Source organism: Silene latifolia, chromosome 4 (assembly GCF_048544455.1).
Source record: "Silene latifolia isolate original U9 population chromosome 4, ASM4854445v1, whole genome shotgun sequence".
In the NCBI taxonomy this organism is placed as follows: Eukaryota; Viridiplantae; Streptophyta; class Magnoliopsida; order Caryophyllales; family Caryophyllaceae; genus Silene; species Silene latifolia.
In genome coordinates, this window is record NC_133529.1 from 63,104,453 (window position 1) to 63,124,543 (window position 20,091).

A 20,091-nucleotide genomic window follows, 5' to 3' on the forward strand; every position below is an offset into this window, starting at 1 on the left:
AAAAGTTGGATACCACGTGAAAAGTGGTAAACTTTAAGGGTACCATGTCAATTTTCCGTAATATATATATAAATAAGTGTCTAATAAATAGAAACTACGGAGTAGTATTATAAGTACGCAATTGCTAAATCCCGCACACCCTTTTACTAAATCCCACACACTTTGACCTTATATGCCATAATTACCCTTCATCATAGAAAAACCTAAAATGAGTTATCTCCTTCCCTCTCACAGCCCTAATCAATTCATTAGCAAATTGATAATTATGGATCGTAATTTGCACATATTACACGTAATTTCTCCGTCTTATCAACGATTTTATTAATACAGTCTTTAAATTGATGTAATTACTTTTTCTTTTTTTTTAGAAAAGGTTTTTTTTTACAATTAAGGTCGATTTAATTGAAATGACAAATGCTTTTTTACCAAATAAATCATGTGCGATTGTAGTTGCTGCAGCCAGCAAGTATGAAACACTTTCGATTCCGATTTCGATTAAATTGATGCTCGAGCAATCAGGTGACAGTGAAGCAAAGCAAAGCAAAGCAGACAAAAGCAAACACTTCCGATTTCGATTTCGATTTCGATTAAAGAACATGGGTGCTGCCAATATTCATCATCGTCGACCACCATTGCAGAGTATAGTGTTTGACTGTTGGCGTGGTATTCGTCTGTTCGGTTGTTGGAAGGCGTGGCCGGTAGAGGTAGGGGGTGAGGGATGGTGGCCGGTGCAGGGAGGGGGTGGGGGAGAGGGGTTGGCGATTGGGACGAGAATGGTGATAATTTTTGGGGTTTTTTTCCTCTCGGTGGAGTATGAGAAATGAAGGGGGTATATTTGGTAAAAGGGAAATAATTGTGCGGGATTTAGTAAAATGTTGTGCGGGATTTAGCATGTCCCTATAAGTAGGGGTGTTCAGAATAAACCGAACCGCAATAACCGAACCGCAAAACCGAAAAACCGTCCATTTTTAAGGTTCGATTAACCGAACCGTTTCGACAAAGCGGTTCTTTGAACCGAACCGTTAACTTTATTATGGAAAAGGTTCGGTTAAGGTTCGCAATTTTAGATAACCGGTTAACCGCGAACCGAACCGTTTCACAAAAAATTAAACAAAAAATTAAAATATTATATAAAAAACTGTTCGTTCGTTTAATGTTCTTAGTGAATCCAAATTTAAAATTTCTTAAATTGATTAATGCTAAAGTTTAGCTTATTAACTTTATTGTTGGGTATAATATATAATGAAAATTAAATTAAACTATTAGAAAAAATTCCCAAAAATTAACGAAAACTGAAAAAAAAAAATATAGAACGATTATCGGTTAACCGGTAATCGAACCGCTAATAACCGTTTAAAGTGGTTAACCGAACCGTTTATAACCGTTTCTAACGGTGCGGTTTAGGTTGATTTTTTGAAGCCAAGGCAGGTGTCTTGACAAGAATTAAATTAGAGGTTCGGTGAACCGAACCGCGAATGAACACCCCTAATTATAAGGCTCTTATTCTATAACTTTTATAATAAGAAGAAAATAAGGGAGTCCTAGCTAGCTAGCCAACCATGATTGACTTGGGAAAGTATAGTGATAAAAAAAGGGCAAAGCCGTCCAAAAGTGGTAGATGGTAGATAGTGGGGCCTAACAAATGATTACTAGACTCCAACAAGCGTAAAGCCCACGTACTCTTACTCTTGGCGTGTAGCGGCATCGTCGGCCCAACTTCTCTGCCTCATCATCGTCTGGTACGGCCACCAGGGCATTATTACCAAATACGGACACTAATTACACTTGCTTCAGACTTCTTATTTCCAACGTCAATGACTTAGTTACTACACCTTTACTACAAACTCAATTACTCCTGAATCATACAGCACCAAAGGAATGCCTCAATTTTGCACTTGCCTACTTGAACTATAGTTCTTTCTATACACGCATTTTTGCGTGTGTCTCTCTCAATGCTTCTCTTATCAGACAAGTCCAGCTATCTCAGCTCATGAGTCATACAACATTTCCTAGTAACGGCACTAACTCAATGGTTCACGCAAATTATGGGGTAAAAGATTAAAAGGGGTTTGATTAAAAGGGATTTGGAACTGGGAAAATGGAGGACAAGTTTCATTGTTTGTTTAGTATGTTGGCTTAAAGAGAAATGGAAAGCTCAATTTCCTGGCTTTTGAGTTGCACAAAAAATGTTTTTAACTTAAGAAAGATTTGGTTAGAAATTTGTCACTGCTCTTCACTTCTTAACTGGCATCGAACCAAAGGGGAAATGTTCAAATCTAATATGACAAGGATGAACCGAGGTCCGTGGAGGAGGACATGGTCTAGAAAACCCAAATATGAAACAGGTAAAACGATAAAAGACTGATACAATTTCTTGAAAACTAAACAACTTCAGTATCCCATGTACATCAGTAGTACAACTGTACAAGTGAGATAGCATAAGGTCCATCCCGATAACCAGATGATCAACCCACTCAGCAGTCAGCTCACATTTAAAATGGGACTTAAGATTACAAATGAACATAGAATTAGCGACCGCATGGTCGCATTGGTCAGTCTGGGGTTCTCACCATATGGTCACACTCCTATCTTCTATTCACCCATATATTCTGGTGTGTTGCTGTGGAGCACTGTGTTCGACTAAGGATCCAGTAAATTTCAGTGTCACTGTGGAGCACTGTGCTCGACCAAGGACCCTTCTAGGCCTATACTACTAAACAAAAGGTCATAAAAACACTTGAAAACAACATTAGCTTCAATACAAAAGGTTATTTTCATTATAACTGGACACCACAATCTAGAATATGTTTCCATAACAATGCTCCTTCACCACAAACATTTTAAGGGACTCTCCTTTACCTAAGGAATATGCTCCAAAAGTGTATTAGCTATGTTGGGCACAGTTTTGAAAATCGGTCGCGACACCAATAGTCCAATACGCGACCGAGTTCTAAAGGGTATAGAGTTTAGCGCGACCACGTTTTACCGCACTTCAAAGCGAAATTGGCTGCATTTAGCTAGAGTAGGCCGTGATAACCGATACCGCGGTAACGACCGAAACTGAGATTTAATACTATAATGTTAGATCACTCGAAAGCTCTAGGAGTGCCTTATGGCATATTCCTCCACCCACACCTCTTTGGCTCTTTGGTTCTAATTCAGTAAACATCACTGTTTTTAATCATACAGGAAAACCCCAGCTGTACCTGACGTTTGACACCCAAGAATGAAGAATAAGATATTACTGTACAATGAAAAAGACACGTTTTAAAATACTTGACGCATGGATTATGGACTTGTGGTACGGTATGGAAATGTCAATAGCAGACAAATTTACCAGAAAACAAATCACTAATCCCCATAACTATAGCAAGAAAAAAGAAACTCCCATGGTATCCTCTACTTGTCTTGTCACTTTCAAGGTTTACTGTATTTCAGCTATGGCAGCTTCCAAACAAAAACAGCTGCTATAGGGCTCACCAAACACCTATCAACTTGTCCATAATGTACTTTAAAAGAATTTCCATTTTTTACTACCTAACATAGCAAAAAGACGGAACATTGTTATTAAATGGTGAGGTGAGTGAAACAAATTATTGAAAATGGTCCATGTAGGATAGAAAGAAAGTCACTCGGCCGCACAGCGACTTCAGAGCCCAGTTGCTTAGCGAGAGACTTGAGCCTTGTTACAAAAAAAATTTCCAGTTGTGATTTACGGCCAAGTCGCCCTTTGGCTAAGCGACAGGTTTCTGAAGTCGCATAAGCGACTTTCTTTCTGTCCTACGTGGACCCATTTTTCATAATCACCTCAAAAAGATGATTATAAATTGTTTAGATTAAGCTTTAAGGGGTGAAGACTATAGTAGTTGCTGGATTATTTAAAACTTCGCGGGTCGGAAGTATAGGCGAGTATTTTAAGCAAAAGTCGCGCTATAAACCGTAAAGTTTTAATTTATTTGATTAATAGATGGGACGGAGGCGCAGAATCATATCTCAAGTAATTTAAAAGGGGGGTGTTTGGCTCGTTTTGTGCTATAAAACTCAAAATAGACAATAGTGCTCTAATCCTTATATTTAATTATACAAAAAACAAAGAAAAAGAAACAAGTTTGGTAGAAAATATAGATATTTTGATTCGAGTGGGTGGATGTTTTGATATTATCAATCAAGGCTAAGATAAAGATAAGAATGGGTAGGGAGCAGGTTCTATATAGTAGCCATATATCAGGCCCAGCTAAAGGTCATGAAGTGATGGAACAGTAACAACAAATAATTGGAAGCTTCTGCAGGCTTTTTAAAATGTCGACACCCGTTTATTTTTCCGATTAAAACTCCGTAGCCCATACAACGCAGGGGTAACATGAAAATGCACAAGTAAACCCCGAATCAGTTTGGTAACCTAGCAATTAAGAAATAGAAAAAACACTCCTTCAAGCTGAAGGTCACAAATGTTCCTGACTAACCAATCTTGCTATCAATTATAGTAATGTTCTTGGTTATATAAATAATTATGAAGGGTGTGCACACTATGTATATCAGCAGTAAATTACAGCAATGAGGACCTTCATACCTAGAATTAGTTGGTTGAAGAGTAATGTTGTAGTTGTAGCACATCAAGCCAACGCAATCCCTGCACAACAGAAAATATGAACAATCTCACATGTTGCTTAAATAATACTTCGTACCAAACATAGCGTTCTACATTGCTTTTCAAACAATAGATGTAGCATCATAGGTTCAATGAGGTTAAAACACTGCGAATCCTCCCAAACAAAGATGTTTGTGCTCAAAATAAGATGCAAGAAGTAGAATATTTAGCCTTAGAGCATCCACAACATCATTCTCCCATAATAGGCGAAGGTTACTGCCAAGCCTTTTGGATATGATTCCACAACATTAATTTTTCGGTAGTTTACTACAGAAAAACAGTCCGGGTACCCAGTAGAACCGATAATCTCTACTATTGTAGTAGAAACTAGAAAGGATATAACTTCCAAACGATAAAAGAGTTTCTCAATCTGATCTAAAGATGTAAAATGGATTGATGAAATATGCAATTCAAAACACCTTAGACTCAAATTTCAAATCCAAATTTACTTTCAATAGCGCGTCCTATCCTGTCAAAAACATTTTATCGCAATCCAAATAATAACTTAAATCACTAACCTGGAATGACAATATATATACACATAATATGATAACTCTAATGCAATACATGCTCTAATTATCAGCTTGGCATTACAAAAGATACAAGTATTAGGCCTTGGCTTCAAAAGATGAAATTAATTCGTAAGATAACAGTTTCACTTAAATCAGATTTGGATTGAAATATATTGTTCAAATTCCAAAAATCCAGTCCGAAATTAGTAATTAGATGCAACTGGAATCTGGGATCAAGTTTACACCCCTAGCCTGGCTCATGCAGACATTTTTAAAACCAACTAGGCTTTCTATGAAATATGCTTCGATTACCAAATCCAATGCAAAAAAGTAACCAAAGCAGGTATATGAACTTGATCTTAAGTACAATAGAACAAAGTCAACTTACCAAATCAGCTAAAAAAACTCTCCAAACAACAAGATTCGATCAGTTTATACCATATGGTGAAACCCTAAAGTAGGAAAGATACTAACATAATAGTTTCAGTTGAACATGCATCACAAAGTTCACAACACATGAAGTGGGGAATATACATAGATTACTGATAGAGTCAAAAGTGTCGAGTCAATAAGGCCTTCTTAGGCCTAGTTTGGTTTCATTTAAGGGTCTTTTGTCGGAATAATGAGTCCCATTGGTTGTTATGATTAACGTGTTTTAATGCATATATGGAGCGTGGTTTTGAGAGGAGAGTTCGGAATCCCGAGCAAGTGCCTCTAACCACACCCCGAAGCAAGCAATCAAGTGAAGACGGACTCCAAACGAGCTAGCATAGAAGTTGTCATCCCTTGGTGAACAAGCATGAAGGCCAAAATGGTGAAAGAAGCTTTACAAGATGAAGAATTTGGAGCGGAGATCAGTCCAGGACGCAGCCTGTTTCTGTTGACGCAGCCTGCGCCGTTTAACACAGGCCTGCGGTGGATGACGCAGCCTGCGTTCTCCTCAGCCTGGAGTTGATCATCCATCTTAAACCATTTCGTGGAAGCCCAAATCAGGTTTAACCTAGAGGGGAGTGCAGCCATATATATAGTTCATGGTTTGAAGACCTAGTTTATCACATCATTATTGAATAATCTCAAAACTTGTATGTTAAGGAAGAATTTGGTATTTTGGAGAAAATTTGTAATCTTTGGTTGGATTTTGATGTCAATCTTTCCATTAATCTTAGATTCATCTATGGTTATGGAAGGCTAGACCTTTTGCTTGGTGTAATTTGGTAGACACTACTTTCCTTAAGCCTTGTAAGAATCTCTTAATCTTTCCTCAATAATTATTGCATATTCCTTGATATTCATGTTTATGTTGGATGTTATTGTGTTAGGTATGATCAACCTTGCATGTTAATCATCTTACTATTGCAATCCTTGTAGCAAGCTTGCATCTTTATAAATTTGGTTTAAAGTTTGTATCTTTCTGAGTGGAATTTGCATGTTGATCCTTGGGTTAGTTGGATTAAGCCTCCTAAAGGATTAATCTTGACTTCTTTTGTTTGGAATTGATCTTAATGCTCGTGTGTGTAAGCCCTTTTGTAGTTTTCAATTGGGTGATCATATAGGTAGGATTAACTACTTTAGCTTAGGAGCAAGTAATCACCATCTTATGAAAGTTGTTGAGTGATTGTTGAGGGAAGAAAAGAGAGGATCTTTAAGGTTAGGAAGTAGTTGTTGAGCCTTGTTACACCAAGTTTCTCCCTTATATTGATTCTTGCATACTAGTTGTTTGTTGAATTGTCTCAATAGAAAAATCTCCATTTTTACTCTTTTTCATGTTGTTTCCAACCAAATGCTTTTTCCATCTATGTTTCCTACAAGTTGAACATTGTGAATACCCATTGTTTGTAATTAGTTTAAATTGTTGAGTCTAAATTGTCATTAGTGTCTTAATTAGTAAAGAGGAGTCTTAGTCAGTGATTGTTGGTCAATAGTGATGTAAAACTGTATGGAAAAACGAGATTGAACAGGTCGTGGAACTGTTCGTTCGAGTTTGCTAGTTCTGTGAATGTGTATGTCGATGTAATAAGTAAAATTGCAGCGGAAATTGAATTGTTTGGACTGTTTATGTCGTGATTATTGAAGTAACCGGATAGTATGGTGAATTCCTAGTCCTAACCTCGCAAGGTATCAAACGCAGATTCACGCAATCAACCTCGCAAGGAAGACCTAAAGATTAAGCTCGCAAACCTAATTCAACGATGCTCACAATTGTAAACAATCTTATTTCTGAAAGTTCGATGTGTGTTTCTGATTACACACGGTCCTACTTATACTCCTAATCGAGGTCACAATTCGACCCGAGTTCTAATTCCTCAGCTTGCAAACCAAGCTATCTTCCCTTTTCCTAAACTAACTAGGAAAGTTATTCCCCTTTCCTAAACTAACTAGGAAAGTTATTAAAATACTAATATTTAGAATACAATCAGATTTTAGGGTATTCTAATTAAACTAGGATTAGGAAAATCTAGCTTTCCTAACTTTATTTGGAAATAGTAACTAAACTTAATTAATTATTCCTACTTGATCTAGGAAACCGTGTATCCTAGCCGTCCTAGGAGCCGTGATATGTAGCTCCGGAGCCGTGATATGCAGCTCCAACGCCTTCCCATTTTAGCATTTAACACATTACTCGATCCAAGCTCAAACCCTTTTACAAACCCTTTTACTAGTTGAGTCACATTTCGACTAATAAGAATTTCATTTGCTTGTTCCGAGCATGCTCCTGCATCATTCTCTCCTTCTTTTTGAGAATTTGCCCTCAAATCCTCGTCTTCTAAATACGGTGACAGGTCGCCTACATTGAACGTCGCGCTCACCCCACCATATTCACTCGCCAATTCCAGCTTGTATGCATTAGAGCCATAACATTCGAGGATCTTGAATGGACCATCTGCTCGTGGCATCAACTTGTTCTTCCTTTTGGACGGAAATCGTTCCTTCCTTAAATGTAACCACACAAGATCACCTTCCTTGAAAACAGGCTGCTTACGATGTTTATTAGCCTTCTCCTTGTATTTAGCATTTGCCTTTTCAATTTGAGCTCGAACTTGTTCACATACTCGGAGAAATCCGTCTTGCCTCTCCTTCGCTTCAAAACTCAACACATCTTTCTTTGGAATGGGCACTAAATCGATGGCGGATATGGATTCACGCCATAGACAATCTCGAATGGAGCTCGTCTGTCGTCATCGATGGTGTACGATTATAAGCGAATTCAAAGATGCGCTAGTTTGATATCCCAATCCTTCGTGCTTTTACTAACCAATCCCCGCAATAGACTCCCCAGAGTACGGTTGGTTACCTCGGTCCGACCATCTGTTTGTGGATGGTGTGATGTCTTGAAAAGAAGCTTAGTTCCCATCAAACGCCATAACGTTTTCCATAAGTAACTAAGAAACTTCACATCTCGATCTGAAACAATAGTAAGAGGTATTCCATGTAACCGAACGATCTCTCCGTAGTACAAATCGGCCACTTTACTTGCATCATCGGTCTTGTGACACGGAATAAAATGCGCCATCTTCGAGAATCGATCAACTACCACCATAATGGAGTCCTTACCCCTCCGAGTTCTCAAAGAAACCAAGGATAAAATCCATGCTTACCTCGTTCACGGCTGCAGTGCACGGGCAGAGGTGTATACAAGCCTTTGTTGAACGTGCTTTTAGCCTTTTGACATACCACGCACTTCGCCACGATTTCTTGCACGTCCTTATTCATTTTCGCCGTAGAAGTGTTCACTTAGGATGTCACTCGTCTTATTAACTCCAAAGTGTCCAGCAATAGCCCCGCCATGAGCTTCACGTACCAACAGCTCCCTAATCGACCCATGTGGAATGCATAGCCGATTACCTTTGAAAAGATAGCCATCTTGAACAGTATACAAACCTGTCGGATCAATAATCTCCTTCGAGAATTCTGGATCAGATTTGTACAGTTCCTTGATATGTTCGAAACCAAGAATTCTTGCATCCATCTCAATTAACAATGAATGTCTTCGTGATAATGCATCAGCCACGATATTAGAACTTCCCGTCTTGTATTTTGAAGAAAATGTGAAGGATTGTAAAAATTCAACCCATTTAGCATGTCTTTGATTTAACTTTTGCTGCCCATGAATGTGTTTAAGAGCCTCGTGATCAGAATGTAAAATAAACGGCTTCGGACGCAGATAATGACTCCAATGGTCCAATGCTCTCACGATTGCATAAAACTCCTTGTCGTAGGTTGAATAGGTCAGCCTTGCACCGTTTCATTTCTCGCTAAAGTATGCAATAGGTCTCTTCTCTTGTACTAACACGGCACCAATTCCAACACCACTTGCATCCCACTCGACTTCAAACAATTTATTAAAATCGGGTAGTGCTAAAACAGGTCCGGAACACAGCTTGCGCTTCACATCTTCAAACGCCTTTTGGGCACTGTTAGTCCACATGAACTCTCCTTTCTTGGTTAGCTCTGTAATTGGAGCCATAATCGAGCTAAATCCCTGGATGAATCGTCTATAAAATGATGCTAAACCATGAAAGCTTCGCACTTCTGTAGTTGATTTCGGAACTGGCCAGGCTTGAATAGCATCGACCTTGGATGGGTCCATACTTACTCCGTCTTCACCCACAATATAACCAAGAAAAACAACACTTGACACCATAAAAGTACATTTTTCTAGCTTACCATAGAGCTTCTGATTTCGCAAAACTTCAAACACAGCTCGCAAATGTCGTTTGTGCGACTCTTCATCTTTGCTATAAATTAGGATGTCGTCAAGATAGACCACCACAAATTTGTTAAGGAAAGGCCTTAACACTTCATTCATCAGCCTCATAAACGAACTAGGAGCGTTGCAAAGACCAAATGGCATTACGAGCCATTCATATAACCCCTGCTTCGTTTTAAACGCGGTCTTCCACTCATCCCCTTCTCGAATCCTCATTTGATGGTAACCACTCCTCAAATCCAGTTTAGAAAAGACACTTGAACCAGAAAGTTCGTCAAGCATATCATCAAGTCTTGGCATAGGAAAGCGATATTTGATTGTAATGTTGTTTACCGCTCTACTATCAATGCACATTCGCCAAGTCCCTTCCTTCTTTGGCACTAATAATGCAGGCACCGCACACGGACTTAAGCTCTCTTGAACATATCCCCTATCTATCAATTCTTGGACTTGTCTCTGTAACTCCTTTGCTTCCTCCGGATTACAACGATAGGCCGGCTTATTAGGCAATGCCGCCCCTGGAATCAGATCTATTTGGTGTTCAATACCACGTAAAGGAGGCAACCTCTGGTAATTCATCCGGAAACACATCCCAAAACTCTTCTAACAGCCCCTGTACTCCACGGTTATCACTCACACCAACGGACCCCAATTCACGAACCACCAGTACATAGGTTCGTTCTCCACGAGCTAAAACTTCCTCAACCTCCCGAGCTTCCATAAACATACTCCCTTTCGTTATTTTAGACTCTTTAATCTTATTAGGTGACATAGGTTTCAGATTATATTTCACATTACCCTTCGTCACGCTATACACATTGGATCTCCCGTCATGTTCAACCCTTCTATCGAATTGCCAAGGTCTACCCAACAGAATGTGGCATGCATTCATAGGAATTATATCGCACCACACCTCATCAGTATAGGGTCCTAAACTTAACGAAATTAAGGCCTGCTTCTTTACTTGAATCCCATTCTCCCCATTCAGCCAATGTAATTTATATGGTTTAACTCGGTCTCTAGTTTGCAATTTCAGTTCATCAACAAGGTCCCTTGCTACTACATTAGCACATGATCCACTATCAATAATAAGATTGCAAATTTTACGGTTTACCTTGCACCGAGTGTGGAAGATTTGTTCTCGTTGCTCATTCTCAGCTGAACCCGTTTCCATATGCAAATTACGCAGCACTAAACACTCCTCTTCACTCAACGGATCCAAATCATAGACTATTCCTTCACCATCAGCTTCAACGTTCTCTTGAACCGTTTCTTCCTCCGGCGTGACAAATACAGGAATCATATCATACAATTCTTGAGCTGTTAGGGCTCGTTTTTGAGGACACTCGTTTGCTATATGACCATAGCCTTGACACTTGAAACAACGCCTCAAAGAATTCCCTTTTGGCTCGGCAACACCCTTTCCTTTGTCTTTAGGTTCTTCTTTCGGGGTTTCTTTAGGCTTGCTGGGAGCTGGCCTGGAATAAGAGCTTGTTCCCGAACTTTGTCCCTTGGAGTAAGCATAAGGTTTTCGTGCCTTATCATGTTTTTCAAATTTTAATGCCAATCTGCAAACGTCGCTAAACCCGTCATAATTCTGGATTTCTACCTTCGTTGCAATTGCGGGTGTTAGGCCCTTGATGAATCTCGCCACTCTTAGCTCTTCTTTCTCCTCAAGATCGCACACGATTGACATCTTTTCGAATTCTTTGATATAATCAGTCACGGACATGCTTCCTTGCTCTAAAGATTGGAGCTTTAAGTAGTTATCTTGTTCATAATCCCTTGGCAGGAATCGTCTCATCAGGTGCTTCTTTAATTTGATCCAAGATTCGATCTTGTCTTTGCCTTCTCTTTTTCTCTGTTTTTTCAGATTCTCGTACCATAAAGATGCATACTTTGTAAGCTCAAGATTGCAACTTTAAATTGCTTCTTGTCATCATACTCTTTATACTCGAAAACCCTCTCGGCTTGTCTTACCCAATCCAGAAACTTTTCCGGATCCATCTCGCCATCAAAGTCTGGAATATCGAGTTTTAAACCCCGATCATCATCGTTCTTATTTCTCGACTTTCTCTTTGGCTGCTCGTCTTCTTCTTCAGATTCGGATGGAGTGTCCGATTCCTTTTTCTTCTCCTTAGCCTTCAACATGCTTGCTATGTTTTTTAACACATAAGCCATCTGAGCCATCTCTATCTTCAGCTCGTTATGACCATCTTCCCATGTTTTCGGACCCTCATCACCGTCTTTAACCATGATTAGCAACGTCCCAAGACAGATCTATTAAGGAATAAATCTGAACTTAGCTCTGGTAACCAATTTGATGTAAAACTGTATGGAAAAACGAGATTGAACAGGTCGTGGAACTGTTCGTTCGAGTTTGCTAGTTCTGTGAATGTGTATGTCGATGTAATAAGTAAAATTGCAGCGGAAATTGAATTGTTTGGACTGTTTATGTCGTGATTATTGAAGTAACCGGATAGTATGGTGAATTCCTAGTCCTAACCTCGCAAGGTATCAAACGCAGATTCACGCAATCAACCTCGCAAGGAAGACCTAAAGATTAAGCTCGCAAACCTAATCAAACGATGCTCACAATTGTAAACAATCTTATTTCTGAAAGTTCGATGTGTGTTTCTGATTACACACGGTCCTACTTATACTCCTAATCGAGGTCACAATTCGACCCGAGTTCTAATTCCTCAGCTTGCAAAACCAAGCTATCTTCCCTTTTCCTAAACTAACTAGGAAAGTTATTCCCCTTTCCTAAATTAACTAGGAAAGTTATTAAAATACTAATATTTAGAATACAATCAGATTTTAGGGTATTCTAATTAAACTAGGATTAGGAAAATCTAGCTTTCCTAACTTTATTTGGAAATAGTAACTAAACTTAATTAATTATTCCTACTTGATCTAGGAAACCGTGTATCCTAGCCGTCCTAGGAGCCGTGATATGCAGCTCCGGAGCCGTGATATGCAGCTCCAACGCCTTCCCATTTTAGCATTAACACATTACTCGATCCAAGCTCAAACCCTTTTACTAGTTGAGTCACATTTCGACTAATAAGAATTTCATTTGCTTGTTCCGAGCATGCTCCTGCATCAAATAGTTTACAATTCGAGTCTTAGTTAAAGGTCCTTCCCTTGGGTTCGACCCTAGCTTGCCATTTTACTACCATTATTGTTAGTAGTTAGTAGAGTCTAGTTAGGTCTATAAATTGTTAATTTGATAGTTAATTCTAGTATTTAACGACGACCGGCAATTTATATATCAATTACAGAACATAAATAAGGCAAAAACATCAAACAAACCAAGTAGATACACAATATCACATGGGAACCCTCTCCAAGACTAGTGGAACTGTTAGTGAACTTTATTTTTTGCCTCAGAAAGTCTGACAAATTTTATATCAGAAGCACATACAATGGACCATGTCCTACATATTTCGTACACAATTCAGCCGATTTCTTCTGGCATTTGATAGATCATAATTCTCAATATGACTATTTGTGAAAATATAAGCATACCTATATATGAGATGTTTGTACAGGATTGAGTTTTGCCAATAGTTTCTCTGCCTCAATGAAGGCACCAAGTGGCCCCAAGGACATGTACTTGAGATGTTTCCATCTGCAAAAAACCGATTCCACATTTGTTACATATTCCTAAGTTGAGAGGTAACTGAAAAGCAACCAAAAAAGACGTAACGATTCTATTTTTTTAATGAGCAAGAAATTATCTGGTCTACCTTGGAATAAAGGGAAGCGCTAAGCAATGAAGGTGAAGATGGTCAACACTGTTAAATGGAGGTTGGTGAAAGCCAAACCTGCCACATTAAGGGTCACCCCTGAAGCATCATTTAGTGTGAAGAACGCATAAGCAAAAGAATATAAGATAACAAAAACTGAAGGATGATCACAGAGACTGTAAACTGGCTTGTGATAGTTTAAAAAACAAATTTACTTCACACTTGCAGAGAATAGATTTCATGTGTAACAACAAATCAACCTTTAGATTCGCATTCTAGATTTCTAGGGTCATCTGAATATTTAGAAGCCTACCAGAGAATGATTGCCATTAATATGATCTAGACGAGAGGGTTTAAAGAAGCATCCAACACAGTGGCAGACTGACAGCTATACTCACAAGCACTGAAACAAAAATAACGGGATGCAGGGTATCAATTTCCCAAAAGAGAAAGTGAGATTACATGGCAGATGGAAACCTTAATTGCCTCATGCTTAATAATTCCTTATGCATTTAATTTGAAGGTAATTTTCCGTGCTGTTAGAGACTTCCAGGAAATCTCTTAGATCAAACACCAAGTTAAGATACAAAAACAAACCCTACCTCTGGTTTGGCAAGTAAAATAAGAATGCTTTATATTCCTATGTTATATCTATAAGATCATGCATGTGAGTAGATTTTCATAATAGACTTTTCGTTATGTTAATCTGCCATTTGAAACTCTTCTTTTAACTTTCCAATATTTTGATTTAATTTTCGCTGGATATTTCTTTCACACTTATTAGCCCCATTTAAATATTTAAATCTCAACTTAACCTCTTGAAATAGCTTTCTATTTCCATTTCCTTTGGAGTCAAATAGTTACTCCTATTATTCTTTGACATCAAAAATATGATGTGATAAACTAAAATGACACTAAAGTGTTTGCTTCTTATTGTGAAGTATCAATCATTTCATGCAAATCTCAACACATTTTTCATTATAGGCCATTCAAAAACTGTCAAAAAATTGTCTCTAGGGAAAGGTGCACATCCACCCCCCCCCCCCCGGCTTCACTTGCCTTAGGCGGGAGTCAACATTTTTTTTCTTTGTTCAAGCAACAGTTTATGTTAATGGGATGCAAACTGATTACAGACTACGGTTTTGGTTGGTGTTGTTGCTCTCTCAACTTCTTATTGTTAAAATAAACTCTGTTATAAGTTCAGACTGGCTGCAAATATTTCATTTGATGGCAAGCTGCATGAAAACTATGTGCAAAAAACGTTATTGTATACGGTTGATTCAGTACACCAATTATCATTGTTCCATGTCGCAACACTTTTCGTATTTGTAAGTAAACTTTATGGTGTCTGTTGTTCTTACTAATCTTCTCATCTTAAATGTAGCACACGAAACTGTTTTACAAATTTTACGAAAAAAACATGAGATTGCTTCAGCACACACTTATTTTCTATATACAGAGTATGTTTTTAGAGACTTCAAAGAAGCAGAAACTATGTAAATGCAAACAATACAAATCTTCCTCTCACTTGACAGTTCATGAATGTAGAATAATGCTACATAACTAAAGCATAAAACAGTTGCTAATGCTATGCAATACATATGTTCTTCCGTTGTCGAAGAACAATTAAGGCTTTTTTTGGGTGGGGTAGGGGAAGAAGCGGAATTCAAAATTTCAATCAAGGGAGCTAAACCGTTGTATGCAAGGAGCAATACCTATAATCAGTAGACTGAGGGGCATCTCGTTGTAACAGCATTTTACCTACATCGAGCATGTGACTCACTGTAGAAAATAAAAATACTTGTTAGATCACTTAAATCTAGGTTTGAAGCTCAGTACAATGCATTGTCAGTATCAACACTACCCTTACCTAAAGCAGAGTCCTCATGTACTCTTTGGAGTTCTTTCACAGTTGGTATGTGTTTGATCGGGATGACCAGATAGTGTCTGCAAAACCATCCATCCAAAAGTAGATATAAATGACATGAAACAATCAGAATACTGTAGTCTAGTTCATATAATTGGGAAATAAAAGGCAATAGCTACCTCGCTCCATACTAGACGTCCGCATAATAAGCTAACAAATTGATTGTGCTGCATCTTACTTCATAAAACTAAAAATATTGTATTGCGTGTTTACGTGTTAAATAATGTGTTGACGTCAAGGTCAGGGTTTATTTAGAGTACTGAGGACTACTATTCTCCTTTGTTGTATAGAGAATAATAATGAACCTCTAATTTTGAAATGTGACATGTTAATATCCAAATAGTAATTGCAACAACTCAGCAGAGCGAAGCGTAGGAACTAGTACTCCGGTTGGATAGCAAACGAGGAAGGAAAGGGATGAAAGAAGAAGAAAGGGAGGGGAAGGAGAGGGAAGAGAAGAGAAGAAAATGCATTTTACTTCCCAAATCTTTACGACCATATATATTCAAGGAGGAGGAAAACGAATCACTCCATTTTTGTTCCTTACCATTCCCTCAACATCAAGTCCAAACAATGGGAAATGTTGCCATATTCTCTCTTTCCAAAGCCTCCTATTTAGGCCCTCTAGACGTGTAGGGGATGTCAAGTTACGGAGCATTCAGCAGTCACTAGAACAATCATCATCATCATCAAAAACACAAATTGGAATCCGGAAGCTCAATTAGATTTTTCTTCGACTAGTCTCGTGACTATATGATAGTAATGTTTTGTGTCGGTCTAAGAGGGTGATTTTATCACCCTCGTGTCTTTTAATATGGGTCGTTAAGTATGCTTTTCCTAGTATTTGTTAATCGGGTATGATGTGATAACTTGTGTGTTTTACCTCGGTTTTACAATTGATCTTGATGCACGGAACCCGAGGGTCAAAGAGGACCTTTCAAAGATCAAGACAAGGCACAAGCGGCTCACATGTAGCCTAAGATCCAGCTGGGAGAAGTAGGAGTGAAGATTAGAAGAAATGAGAACATTTGAAGAGGTCTAGCTCTTGGAATTTAGAAGTCCACAAATGCGAGCCCAGGCGCAAGCTGCGCAAACAGGGTGCGCAGCTTGCGCAGGCAAGAACGTTTTTGGCGCAGGCTGCACAGCCTGCGCAGCTCTGTTTTACGGGGCCTTCTAATCTTCTTTTGGGCTTCTTAAGTGGAAATCTTTTTAGGTTTTCGTGAAGCCCTATATATACCCAAGAGTACCCAAGAGTAGACCTGAGAACATGATACAACCTAATATCATCTCATCTAATCTCATCATTTAGGGTTTTAATCTTGTAATAATTTAGAGGATTTTCTCATCCAAGTTGTAAGCTTTCCTTATTATTTTGGGTTTTGAAGACTATGGAAGGCTAAATCCTTCCTTACTTGGTGTAATTCATCCAAAGTTTCCAACTTTGGTATTGTAAGACTCTTTTAATCTCTTTTTATTTATCCATTGATCTTTCCTTATGCTTAATGTCTTATGTTGAATGAGTTTATGTTTAGGTTGGCCATCCATGCTTGTTATTTGTTCAACTATTGCAAATTCTAGAGAAATGGTTTAATCTATCTAGGATTGTTTGGAGCAAGCTTGTTGTATGTTGATTTGGTTTAAAGGATTCATGCAATAAGTAGGAAATTTCATGTCTTTTCTCATTTGTATGGTTTAATCTTGTGAGAATTGATCCTAGCTTCTTATCTTGGCACAACTCTTAATGCTCATGTTTGATTTACACTCATGGTTTAATGAATTGTTGATTAAACTTGAAGGATATACATGGATGGTTTAATTTGTGTATGTTAACATCTTGATTTGAGAGTATTGGGTGGATAATGAGAAGAGAGTAACAAAAGAGTCAAACTTTATCATTGTTGGTTACTAAGGAAGGATTACATCAAGTCCTCTTTAATATTGAATTTCTTACTCACCAAGTGTTTGTTATATTGTTTGTTAGAAAAGATTGCAACTTTACTTGGTTTTCATGTTGCCAATCAACTCAAAACCCCTCCTTTATCTATGTTCACCTATTGTTTGTCATTGTTGATAACCATTATTTGTTTATACACTTGTCATTAGTATTCAATAGTTTACAATTCAAGTATTTAGCTTAAAAGACCTTCTCTTGGGATTGACCCTTACTTGCACTATATTGCTTTATCAATTGGAGTAATCTAGAGTATAGTTTGGCTTATAAATTGTTAATTTGGTAGTTTAATTCTAGTATTTAGCGACCTAGTATTTACGTTATCACTATAGCTCATTTAATTGCAAATAAAACGACCACAACTTTTCCAATTAGCTCACTCTAACAAATAAGTTCTCATCCTTACTAGTCATAATGTCTATAACCATAACATCTTCCCTAATCCTAATAGCACTCCAAATTGATCAAACATACAACACATACATGTGAATTAGCTCAAGAACAAACCTCGTGAAACACGAGACATACAACACATTCCGAATTGCTACTCAATCAAGCCAAACATATTCCTAATCCTATGCATAACAGCGTTGCCAAAGGTTATCAACAGTCACCGTTGTTACATCAACTAGTCAGTTACATTAAACTGAATCATGCCGCAATTAACATTCCCTCCCATTCAATAGATTATTTACCTTCGATTAAAATACTCCTCACAAAAGAATCTGCTAAGAACAATGCTAAATTGCTTAATCAATTAATTAACAATAGCATTGACGAATTAATGATGTATAAACCTGAAGGCTGAAGGTTTAATGTCCCGAAAAGCAACGACCTTATCATCCTGATTAAAATAATAATAACAAAAAAATAAATTACAAATTTAAAAAATAGAGAAAATGCGAAACCGTGGAGGTAGAAAGGACGAGAAGAGAGAGGAGAAGAAGCGTACAACGTGGAGGAGGTGAGTGGAGGTATCTGATCGAGCAATTTGGCAGAATATACATGGCGTCGCCACCATTGACGCGTTTCTCTCAGCTGAAACCTGCGCTACCGGAGATGATCGTTCAATGCTCAGCGAGACAAGTTTAGTAAGGCGAAGGCGGTTGTAAATGCGAAACGGATTAAACGTGTTTTTATCACTAATTAAATTACCTTGACAAATTCTCATCTAAGGTATATACTCCCTCCTATTCACCATTTTATTCCCTATTTCCTTTTACGGATTATTCACGTTTTCTTCCCTATTTCCTTTTTTGGGTTGATTTGCGTGGTCCAAATTCAATAGCATGTGGGGTAGTGTGTTTTATGTGGTCCAAATTCAATTTCTTATTTCTTGTGCAAAAAGGAAAGAGGAAGAAAATGGTGAATAGGAGAGAGTATTTCTTTTAAGGTTAAGACAGGTCAAATATCATACCATTTATATAAATAAGACAAAATTAAAATGTTTAGATAACAAAAAAAAATTTCTTATCTATGTAAGTTGTATGGTATTTGACCCGTTTTAAACTTAAGATATAGCTATCTTAAGAGATACTTATTTTTAACTTTCACGGCTAATGATAGAAATTGGATTGCCAAAGTATCGTCTCATGTTTACCACCACTAGTCGTTGCTCCGCGCCCTACCGGGCGAGGTGCCCAATTTGGCTAATCGTGTAGGCGATCTCATTAGAAAGAATCGCACTAAAAATGAATATTGCCTTTCATCTTACCCAAAATTTGTATAGAGCACACATTGAGCACTACTCCCCGTCCTAGTCAATAGTTTACACTTACTTTATTTCCCCTTACAAAATAGAGTAGTGTAAACCATTTAACGGAATGGGGAATATACTACATACAAGATACGGGCGTGAAAAAAAAATAGGATTGTAAAATACTTATAGAGCATTAAGGCATTTTTTTTCCTTGAAAAAGATACATTATGCAAACGAAAGCAAGAGACGGGGTAACAATTGCAAAGGTTTACTCAGAACTGGTAAAGTCTTAGTTGTTGAGAAGAAAAAGAGAGGATGGGGTAATGAAGAAGGTCTAAACAGATTCTAAATCATATTACTTCTCCTTCTAATCACACTTTATTTATCATTACTTTCCCATTCCTTAACTTTTCCATTCAAAACAAAAACATTATTCGAAGTTTGTAAACAAAATTATTACGAGGTATTACACTTATGTTTCATGTTTTCTTTTTAGCATTTTTAAATCTTATTTTAACATGTCGTATTGTCGTCCACTTTCAACTCTATCTCCGTTAAGTTGACCCGATTGTCACCATTAATCATTTTCGGACTTCTCGTTTAAAAATAATGGCAAATATTCTAGAGTTCTAGTGTGATTTATTTATTTACTTTTTTAGAATCCCACATGATTATGAATCTCCAGTACCCGAAACAAGCACCAAGAGTACAATTTACAGTTTATAAATAGAGGATTTGTGGCCCATCATTGAATTAATGTTAAAGATAGAAAGTCTAGTTACATGCTAAATAGATATGGATGGCTAGACTCAATTACATCAACCTGCATCACTCGATCCCGCTTATTGCTTTCAAGTCATTAAAGGCATGTTGGCTAGCTACATAGAGGCCGTT

The 20,091-nt window shown here is 37.8% G+C and overlaps 2 protein-coding genes across 4 annotated transcripts in view; both read right to left on the reverse strand.

Annotated features, from left to right (window-relative positions):
• LOC141651581 (uncharacterized) overlaps positions 1–8,671 on the reverse strand; it is a 21,202-nt gene extending 12,531 nt beyond the window's left edge. Inside the window, exons 1-2 of the mRNA XM_074459286.1 lie at positions 8,414–8,671; positions 7,908–8,330 (exon numbers count right to left, since the gene is read on the reverse strand). Coding sequence (XP_074315387.1) covers positions 7,908–8,330; positions 8,414–8,671 — 681 coding nt within the window. The remainder of the gene's footprint in view (positions 1–7,907; positions 8,331–8,413) is intronic.
• LOC141653535 (bifunctional adenosine 5'-phosphosulfate phosphorylase/adenylylsulfatase HINT4-like) lies at positions 2,753–18,645 on the reverse strand. Of its 3 annotated transcripts, none has more exons than XR_012547450.1 (8): positions 18,451–18,603; positions 18,296–18,342; positions 15,491–15,567; positions 15,336–15,402; positions 13,621–13,698; positions 13,400–13,502; positions 4,571–4,630; positions 2,753–3,206 (listed from the first exon to the last, which is right to left on the reverse strand). XR_012547450.1 is itself a non-coding variant. In XM_074461331.1 (7 exons), the coding sequence occupies exons 1-6, from the start codon at positions 18,517–18,519 to the stop codon at positions 13,400–13,402; spliced, it is 441 nt and encodes a 146-aa protein (XP_074317432.1). In that variant the 5' UTR covers positions 18,520–18,645; the 3' UTR covers positions 4,313–4,630. The 3 variants fall into 3 exon arrangements, 1 of the variants encoding a protein (XP_074317432.1); XR_012547451.1 differs by lacking the exon at positions 2,753–3,206 and adding an exon at positions 3,446–3,537; XM_074461331.1 differs by lacking the exon at positions 2,753–3,206 and having other exon boundaries at positions 4,313–4,630; positions 18,451–18,645.
• Positions 18,646–20,091: the final 1,446 nt, after the last annotated feature.